The sequence below is a fragment of the Ictidomys tridecemlineatus genome, chromosome 1, assembly GCF_052094955.1.
Source record: "Ictidomys tridecemlineatus isolate mIctTri1 chromosome 1, mIctTri1.hap1, whole genome shotgun sequence".
NCBI lineage: Eukaryota > Metazoa > Chordata > Mammalia > Rodentia > Sciuridae > Ictidomys > Ictidomys tridecemlineatus.
The window spans coordinates 94,783,335-94,794,411 of NC_135477.1; the positions used below are offsets into that span (position 1 = coordinate 94,783,335).

General features: G+C 34.1%; 1 protein-coding gene across 1 annotated transcript; it reads right to left on the reverse strand.

The window, feature by feature from the left end:
- Positions 1-1,812: 1,812 nt before the first annotated feature.
- On the reverse strand, positions 1,813-2,558 carry LOC101960712 (transcription factor Spi-C). The gene is given in 2 exon segments (XM_040272459.2): positions 1,813-1,982; positions 1,985-2,558. Coding segments are annotated over 2 exon segments (744 nt in total).
- Positions 2,559-11,077: the final 8,519 nt, after the last annotated feature.

The following is an 11,077-nucleotide window of genomic DNA, read 5'->3' on the forward strand; positions in this document are numbered from 1 at the left end:
TCCAATACCCCCTCCCCTCCCTTTACTCCCCCTGTATAACACAAAATACCTCTATTCTTCCCTAGCTACACCCAACAATTATTGTATAAAACAAGCAGTGGGATAGCTGGGTCAAATGGTGATTCCATTCCAAGTTTTCTAAGGAATCTCCATAGTGCTTTCCATATTTGCACCAATTTGCATTCCCACCAAAAATGTATGAGTGTACCTTTTCCCCTACACCCTCACCAACATTTATTGTTGCTTCTGTTCTTGATAATTGTCATTCTGACTGGAGTGAGATGAAATCTTAGTTTTGATTTGTTTTTCTCTAATTGCTAGGAAAATGTTTAAATTTATATAGAGCTTAAATCAATAAAACTGACATAATCTAGAAGAAAGTAGATACATGGATTATGCTGAGAGCAAAGACACTTTCAGGTCAGAACTGATCATTTGAAACAAAGTTGTTTTTTAGAAAAATTTCCTTATGTTAATATAGACTACATGCTATTTGATAAAAGAGAGCAAAAGGAGTTAATTTTTTTTCAGTGCAATGTTAATTGGATAATTGAAGTTAATAATTCTCCCCGACCCCCCTCCTCTGTAACTTCTGGAGAAATTGGTTCTAGGACCCTCAGATACCAAAATTGACTCTAAAGTCCTTTATATAAAATGGGGAAGGAACTGAGAAACTGATATGACTCCATTTTTGAGAAACCAGCTTCTACCTCAAGGCCTGTCCTAAGGAAGGGGGCGTGACCCTTGTCCTTGGAAAAACCCACAGAGCACTCTTAAGCACATACCCACCCTGCTAAGTTATTTGTCTATAAATAACAGGAGAGGTCTGGGGCACCAGGTGTCCCTGACTCAGTTAGGCTACATGAGGACCCATAGCAACCCCCTAAGGAACTCCAATCAGCATGAGACAGGGAAAATACCTGGGGATGCCAGATGACCCCCCAGTAGTTTATGGTGGTTGATAATGTGTTGGGAAACCATGTAGTTTAGCACGTACTCCCTCATGGTTCAAACCAATCATTTCAAATGAATCCCCCTCTTGTACTAACGAATCACCCCTACCCAACTTGTTCCCGCCAGTGAATGTGCTAATCAATGTTAACAGTCATTGTTTGATTTTCCCGAGGTATTGGAATGATTTGCTGTGTGATGTTGTGACCCCAAAACCTATAAAATCTCACTAAACAAAGGAACAGGAAGCTGGGGATGTGGCTCAAGCAGTAGCGTGCTCACCTGGCATGCTCAGGACTCTGGGTTCAATTCTCAGCACCACATAAAAATAAAATAAAGATGTTGTGTCCATCGAAAACTAAAAAATAAATATTAAAAAAATTCTCTCTCTCTCTCTCTCTCTCTCTCTCTCTCTCTCTCTGTGTCTTTAAAAAAAAAAAAAAAAAAAAGACAGGGACTCCCTGGGATCCCTGCATCGGGAACAGTTGTGAGTCCAGGCTCAACTCTTGTGTGATTACATCCGGATTCGGCTCCTGGAGGTCAATTGGGGTCTCAGGAATCTGGCATTACAGAACATCCACTAAAATACTTCAAATCATCTCTAGATTACTTATAATACCAGTAGAAAACAAATGTTATCTAAATAGTTCTTACCGTATCATTTGGGAGAAAATAACAAGAAAATAAGCTCGTACATGTAAAGTACAGAAACATTCATTTTCTCAAATATTTTCCATCCGTGGTTGGTTGAGTCCATGGATGTGGAACCTGTGGGAATGGAGGACCAACTGCTTTCAGAGAAAAATCCTGAAGCTTCTAGAGTTTTCTGATGCCAGGCAATGGGGAAATGAGAGAGAATATTTAGCAATCAACGTAATTTAGCTCATGGTAATTGGCATAGGCATAGTTGTGATTGGCATTCCAGTTACTTAAACTGAGATAGTCTTGATCAGGTTGAACAGGCTGTGAGTGGAAAATCTCTTTACCTAAGAAATGAGGTAGAGAGAGTCTTTGGAAAACAGCCTCACTGACTGGTAGGTGAGCTTTCTTCGGATTTTGGTGATTTCCCCAGTTCTTTCGTAATTCCTCAGGGCTCTGGCCATTTTCTGGTAAGTCATGGTCTTCCGATTGCCTTTTTTTCCCCCCCAAAGTTCAGCAAGTTTTTCTTTGTTTTTGGATACAAACTGAAAAATGCCTTTGGTTTTATCTACCCACTGAATACAGGAGGCCATCTCAGGATCGCGCAGGGACTCATGAAGGTATTCATACAGCCTGAGCTTCTTTCTGCCTTTCACTCCCTTTTGCTGGAAGACAACAGGTTCTGCCAACTGATTTCCAGTTATATTCTGCAGAGGTTGATGAATATTACCTTCATGATAGAAGTCTGCAGCACTGTTTATCACAGTTCTCCAATTATAGATGGGTTCCTCTGTAGGACACACTCCATAGTAGCTGGAATTTCCTCTGATGTGAGGACAATGGTTAATGAAAGTCAGGTAATTTTTGTAATCTGGGGAGTGTTGAAGATCTCCTGTTGAATGATGCCTTAGTACTTCGATAGCGTCTTCAAAGGCTTGACCTAGTTTGTCTTGCTCAACAGAAGTCATGGCTTCATTAATTAAGTGGAGATTCTGTGTAGCATCCAGTTGCACAAGGTGAAAGTCACCTTCTTCTCTTCTGAAACCAAGCAGGCAGCACCCTCTGCAAATGTCAATATTCTGCAAATAAGTACCATATCAATACTACCTAAATATTTTTTGCCTTGTTAACATAACTTTTTATTTTGATTTCTTCTTCCTTCCTGTTAATCTATGTGATACATAGAAAAAAAAAGATAGTAAGGAACTCATTGTTTTTGTTTTTGTAGTGTTTTTTTCTATTTAAACTTTTAAAGGAGATATCAAAACATAAAATAAAATGAACACAGATTTTTACACTTCCTCCTCACAATCAATAAACCTTTTGAAATGGACAAGGTTTAAAGAGATGACACTTTTTTACAGGTCACTGCATTTAAAGTGTAACTCCCTCCAGGAAGCCACCTCTTAAAAGTATTCTCTTAAATACACTTCAAATACTTTTGCACTACAATCTGTAAAACTGTTTTTATAGTTCAGCAGTCAAAGGTCTGGTCCCTTAAAATGAGGTTACACAGCCTCTAGTGCAGATCATGAAACTCCTCTTAGTACCAGCATATTTGAGTGGCGGTTATATGGATTATGTAATAGCAATGTTTTTTTTTTTTCAGATTGCAAAGAGTGAGTAATGCTATTTTTGCTTCTTTCTGTCAGAATTACTTCCTCCAGCCTTTTTTTGACAGTGATATTTAAATTTGGCCAATAGATGGTCAACTTTTGATAGTTTAATAAGATTCTTTCAACCATTCTCCCCATCCTAACTCGGCTACAATTATAAATAAGATTCCTTTATAATATAGTTTCCTGGGCACAGTCTTTGTTTATGTCTGTTGAAATGCTGAAATTATGGATAAAGAGATCTTTATCCTCAGGAATGTTACAATTTGTATAAAAAATTATTTGTTTAACCTACTTATATGTTATATCATATACAATTAAGATTTGCCAGTTTTAGCAAATTGGATATCCTATGCAATATTTGACACATACTTATGCTCATAAAACTCCTTGTCTAAAATTTAATGTTAACTGAGTCCTGTATTTCTGTATGTTAAATGACAACTTCACTTAAAGGAAATTAAAACACTGTGATAAGTAACAGTAGTTTCCAGTTCTTCCAATGGATTTCATTGAATAAAAAAACCTCAAAGCCAAAAATTAAATGCAAAAGAAAATTTAAAATTTTTCTTCAACGTTTTGGTGTTTTTTGGTTTGGTAGTGCTAAGGACCGAACCCAGAGCTTTGAGCATGTTCTGCAAGTGCTCTCCCACTGAGGTACTTGCCCAGTCTGTTTTTAAATTACTGAAGAAGTACACATGGTAAATATGCTTTAATAAAAAATACATGCAATGTAAACTTTATTTTATACCTAGGGTCGAATTTCCTAGAGGTGGACACAAAACAACTTTTCTAATTTCTCTGGAATATTTTCAAATGTACTTGCTTTGACTCAATGCTCAATACCAATGCACATATTTTAAGTATTATGAACACAGAAGAGAAAGAGATGATTACATCTGTGTGTCTATTTGTCATCTGTCATGTAAAATTTATTTACTTGTCCAAAGTGTAATTTCATAAAAATACTATTCTATGTATATTGCTTATACATTCACATTGGAAACGACACTATATACATACATCTACTCCATTTTTGTCTCAGATATACACTAATTGTTCAGTCATTTTCTTCTTCAAAGCCATGAGGGGTTGTTTACAGGATTTTATTATCATAAACTTTACTCTGTTCACTTTATATGCATCACTGTGTTCATTCAATAGATTTTCAGTAGGATAATTTTCTACCAGTGGGATTACTAGAACAAAGGCTACTTATATTTCTAATTTTAAAAATTGAACTGTTTTAAAGAAATCATTTATACCTGCACCAATTTTATTCTCCTGTTTCTCCCGATGCATCCTCCACATTATCTGTGATAATATTTTTGCCCTTATCACCCTGTGCGGGCCATCTAATTTAATTGGTATTCACATTCATATAAAAGTTAGTTTATGCATGTGAATTATTAAAGGTAATATGCCTTTATCTATGAGAATTGCCTACTTTTTTAACTTTTCTACAATGGTTTATTATTTTCAAAATTTCTTTCTGTACAGTAATAAAATGATTATGTTACAACTCTGATTTCAAAGTATGTTACCTGTATTTTGACTCTGATCATAGATTTTTCATGACCATAAGTATACTTTATTCATAATCAAGTTCTTTCCTTTTGAATTCCTATTTTATTTAATAAATCCCAATGCATAACAAAATATAAATTTATCTGGTAAATTCATATATATATATTAGTTGTTCACAACATTACAAAGCTCTTGACATATCGTATTTTATATATTTGATTCAAGTGGGTTATGAACTCCCATTTTTACCCCATATACACATGGCAGAATCACATCGGTTACACATCCACGTTTTTACATACTGCCATACTAGTGTCTGTTGTATTCTGCTGCCTTTCCTATCCTCTACTATCCTCCCTCCAATAAATTTATATTTTAATTAATATTTTTTTCCGATTTCTATATTTTCATTTATCTATAATGTATTCTGGTGTTTGAAAATAGGAGTTCAGCCCTTTTTTTCACCCCAAACCCCTGTGTATCACTAAGTTGCCAAACTGTTGGATAAAATAAGTTTTCTGTATTGATTTTAAGTTTACATTTTATCATATCATGAAATTTATGGGTATTTAGATCTATTTTGAATCTTTTTTTGATTCAGTATTCAGTATACAGAATCAAGTTAAATAGCTTTATATTTTTGTGTTTTGTTATATTTTAACATTCATTCATTTTGTTTTATGAGATTCTTTGCTTTCATGTGCATGTTTTCAAATTTGAATATTACTGACTGCTCAATAGCTTTTAAGAAAGAAGAAATGTATTTTGAATGACTGAAAACAAATTTGTATATTAATTTAGAAAAAAATCATATATTTATAGTTTCTTTTCTATTTTAGAACTAGCTAATCTTTGATCATAAAAATAAAATGAAAAATTTAATGGCTTAGTATACTACTCAGTGTTGGAGTTTAGCAAATTGATCTTGGCCTAGCTGGTCTGTGTTTTGAACTTTTTGACCTCAGACTTAGCAGGTGTTCATATTTTCCAAGTAAGCCAGATGTCAGTTTACCTAAAAATGTTATGATGGTTAATTTCATTTATCAATTTTACTAAACTATGGTGCTCCATGGTTTTTCCTAGCAGTAATATAGCTGCTGTTATAAAAATGATTATAAAAATAATTTTTAAATGTGATTAACCTTTATAGTCAATTGAATTTAAGCAAAAATGATTATATTTCTCTTTTGAACATTTTTTTTAGTTATTGTTTTAGTCAGCTTTTTCACTGCTGTGACTCAAAGAACTGACCAGAACAACTAAAGAGGAGGAAATGTTTATTTAAGTGCTCACAGTTTCAGAGGTCTCAATCCATAGAAGGCCAGCTGCATTACTCCAGGCTCCAGGTGAGGCTGAACAAATTGGCCAAGAGTATGGCAAAGGGACTCCACACTCATGATGGTGATCAGGAAGCAGAGAGACAAGTCTTCACTTGCCATATACAAATATATATTCCAAAGCCATGCCCCAATTTCCACCTCCTATATCCACACCCTACCATTTCTTTTACCACTCAGTTAATCCTCATTGGGATTAACTCACTGATAGGGTTAAGACTCTTACAACCCAATCATTTCTCTTTTGAATCTTCTTGCTACATGAGATTTTAGAGGACACTTTATATCCAAACCATAACACTTGTAGATGGACACAATATCAATCAATGAAGTAATAAAGATTTTATTTGTTTATTTTTATGTGATGCTGAGGATCAAACCCAGTGCCTACCATGTGCCAGGGAAGCACTGTACCACTGAGCTAGAAACCAACCTCCAGATTGTACCTCTCTTTGTGCAAGGACCTCATTTAATTATTGGATAGTCTTAAAATAAAAAGAGAATTCTCAGAAGAAGTAATCATACCATCAGGAAACTTTTGGACTTGTACTGCAACACTAGTTTTTCTCTGACTCCCCACACTGCCAGCCTTCCATGAAAATTTTGGAATTAATAGCCTCAATAACAACTTGAGCCAATTTCTTAAAATATTTCCTGCTTCTTGAAGGGATGGATGCACAGATGTATACTATTGGTTCTATTTCTTTGAAGAACACTCACATTACATTTATTCTTTTTCTATATTTCCTTCCTTAAAAATATAAAGGATTATGATTTATTTGCTTACTCATATTTTTAAAACCCTTATGAATACTATTGTATGATTTTTTGCCAAAAATTAGGCAGAAATCAATATGCTGAAACAATTCCACATATCTTTTCATTTTTTATTGGTTAAACCTTATTTATATGCCATATCTATATGTAGGATCATTTGCATATATACTTCACACAGTTACTTTTTTTGTTTAAATGGAGTCACTATTTTCCATCATTCCTCTTGAGAAGACATGTTATTACCATGGTAAAGCTATTTTCAGGGTGTAATTTTTCTCTCCCAAATTTGTATATAAAGAGTGTTTCTTGTAAGGACAGCATATGTGCATGTTTTTTTGTTGGGTCCTCCCTCATGAGCCACCCTTTTGTGACAACCCTGGAGACTCAAGGTTGCTGGTCTGAGTAAGAAGAGCTTGCTTTCCACCCAATTTTGATAACTCATTTTGCATTTAAAATACATAAGATCTCAGAGGCATGCATTGTATCTCAGTATCTCTTCTTTTCCATTTTGTGCAATGTGAAGGCATTCCTCACATACTGAAGTTTATCTAGAGGTACTGTCTTGCCGCAGTCTGCAGCAAAATAACTGGGGGGTGATGAACAACTTGTGTACATAGATACAGAAGGAGTGGGAGCCGTTTATTGTGGGACCAGAGGGGTATTTATACATTCCACACAGCTTATCTTAATTAACATAAACTAGATACAGCAGTCAACCAATAAGAAACCAATAAGAAATCTCCACACTTAATGGTTCGCTGGCGCCACCTCACAAACCACTCCCCCTGGCAAAATGCCAGGCGCCATCCTGACTTGTTTACAGACTAACACTTTCTCTTTTCTAATTTTATTGAAGATAACATTTTCTAATTTCAAGCTAATATCACAGGAGAAAGTTGGAAGAAAAAGTGGGCTAAGATCTGAAGAAGAGGAAAGAAATGTTGAAGCATCTCTTGGGACTTAACATTTGAAATGATTGAGAGAAAAAAAAATATGACATTTCATTTCTCATAATAATTGTTCTATGATCATTGTTTAACTTTGAATTGTTATGCCATCCACAAATATTAATATGAATGATGATCATTTAGACAGTGATAGACCGTGACAATTATGATAAAACAGTCTACAATATAAATATCTGGAAAAAAAAAGCTTAAAGATTTGAGATTTTGAACAAAAAGACTTTTTATTTTGTATCATTAATTGTATCAAATGCATAGTTGGCATCTTCACTGGGTAGGTTTCAATTCCTAATATTATGAAATTTAAGAGATTGCAGAACAATTAAAATACTCTATTTTCCTTTAACTTAATAAAACATAAGTATCATATAAATAATTTTCCACTTCTAATATAGAGAGACTATTATATACCCTTCTGATTATATATGCATAGAATATTTTGACATCAAATTAATTATTTCAAGAATTTTTTAAAAATTAAATTTGTTTTAATTAGTTATACATTACAGTAGAATTCTCTTTGATATAGATTTTTTCCAGTGGTTAAGGTATTATTTAATTTTGTTTTAATGGAGAATTTCAGCCATTTCATTTGAATATTTGGGATGGAAAGGGATATATATTCTACATTGTGAATGTATTGGCCAAAATAATATGGACATAATAAGAAAACATGACACTTGGAAAGAATGAAAAATTGTAATTTTTACCCCACATCCTCCCCAACATTCATTGTTTGTCTTCCTAATAGCTGCCATTCTGAATCGAGTCAGATGATATCTTAGATTATTTTTGACTTGCATTTCTCTAATTGCTGGAGATGATGAACATTTTTTCATATATTTATTGATGGATTGATGGATTGTATATACTCTTCTGAGAAGTGTCTGTTCAGGTCTTTGGCCCATTTATTGATTGGGTTATTTATTTTTCTCAGCTTTTTGAGTTCAGCCAATATGGAAAGCAGTATGGAGATTCCTTGGAAAACTGGGAATGGAACCACCATGTGACCAGTCCTTTGGTCTATATCCAAAGGACTTAAAAACAGCATACTACAGGGACACAGCCAAATCAATGTGTATCACAGCACAATTCACAATACCTAAATTGTGGAACCAGCCTAGATGCCCTTCAGTAAAGGAATGGAGAAAAAAAATGTGGCATATATATACAATGGAATATTATTCAGCAATAAAATAGAATAAAATCATGGCATTTGCAGATAAATGGATGCAGCTGAAGAAGATAATGCTAAGTGAAGTCAGCCAATCCCCAAAAGGCAAATGTAGAATATTTTCTCTGATATAAGGTGATGACTCATAGTAGGGTAGGGAGGGGGAGCATGGGAGGAATAGATGAACTCTAGATAGATTCCAAGGAATTTCCATACTGCTTTCCATATTGGCTGAACTCAAACTCTAGATAGATAGAGCAGAGGGATGGGAGGGGAAAAGAGGGGGCAGGAGGTTAGCAAGGATAATGGAATGTGATAGACATCATTATCCAAAGAATATGTATGAAGACATAAATTGATGTGAACATATTTTATATACAAACACAGCTATGAAAAATTGTTCTTTATATGTGTAATAAGAATTTTAATGCATACCACTGTCATGTATTTAAAAAATAAAATCAATTAAAAATGTGTAATTGTAAAACTTTACTGGAGAACAAAAGAACCAGAATCTATATGTAATATATATAATTCAAAAGATCATGATAATTGGACTGGGGATGTAGCTCATCAGGATGGTACCTGTCCAGCATGAGCAAGATACTAAGCTCAATCCTCAGCATTGAAAAAATAAAAATCATAATAAGTTTTTGCCTTTAAACAGCAGAGATATCCTCTATTAACCTTAAACCACCACCAATAATTTTTCTGGCCCAGCAATCAAGACTTTACTTTCTTTATACGTATTCTGCATTGAAATTATTTATCTGAATAAACTGAGTTCTAATTTCAGGGCTACCAGAAGAATCTGCTCTGTTGGTATTGAAAACAAAGTAAAATAATACACTCTTGAAATTATTTTTTACATACAAATTTGATTTCTCTATTTACAAGGTACATAACACTTTATTGTTTTTCTCTTATTGGAAAATAAACGTCAGAGTAAATGCAGATCTAGTTGCATCCTTGAATTATTTAATTTTTTCAAATTTATTTCTTCTTATTTATTGAGATGGCAGCTAGATTTTTTTAAATTGAAAAGACAATTAATAATTTATGCTATGACTTATCAGTTCTACAAAAGATTTTCCCAATGGTTGAGTACACCTCCCAAATTCCTAGTGGTTATGGCACAATAAACAGTATGGGAAGAGTATTGGTGTGGGATTAACACCAGCAATAAAAATAATAGAGAAATTTTGCTCATATGAAATAGCATACAGAGAATTTACACCAGTCCTACCATTACTCTGTAGGATACATTTTCGCAAGCTTTGCCTATTATTGGATTTAGGAAGAAGATTGACATCTCCATTTGTGGAACAATAATATTTGTGAAATGGACATACTATTACAAGGTTCACATCAAGGTGCAAAGAACATAAAAGTTTGGCAATTTATTTGGCATTATTCGGTGTTGTTTTTATAAGTAATTCATTTACATCATAGAAAACTCAAAAAATAATGTAAGCAACTTGTTTAATGAACTGAAAATATAATAGCTATTATATGATGATGATGATGAAGATGATGATGATGGCGGTTATTTTACCACCATTGTTTTACAATATTCCTCTTTTATCTTCCCTCCTCAACCTTGATTGTAATCCTAGAAATATCCCTTGGTTTCACTTGTCACTTTCAATTCTTAACAATTTCAGTTTTGGCAATAAAAGAATCTGACCCTGTCAATGTTAAAACATTGATTTATTATCAAATTAAAGCTCTTTTATTCCCCCAGCTCAGTTCTAATCTGCTGGAAATCTTCAGGGAGGAAGGAGATTAGAGTACAGATGACTTAACTCCCTTTTCCTTGCATGGCCTGACATGCCTGCTGTATGCTCTTTCCATCCCACCCCACCCTGCCTCAGGGTGAAGGCAAAGAGGATCTAAAAGCTTTATATTTTCTTGGAGAGTCATAAGATTTATTGAGACAGGTGAATTCCTTATCCCTCCTTTAAGTTTCAGCTTCTTTGAACTTTGGATCGCGTTTCATCAACTCAGACTCCTCTTCTCCACAGCAGCATTTCACTCTCAACACTGTCACTTTTCTTTCAAACTGAAAAGTTTCCACTTGTAGCCGATTTT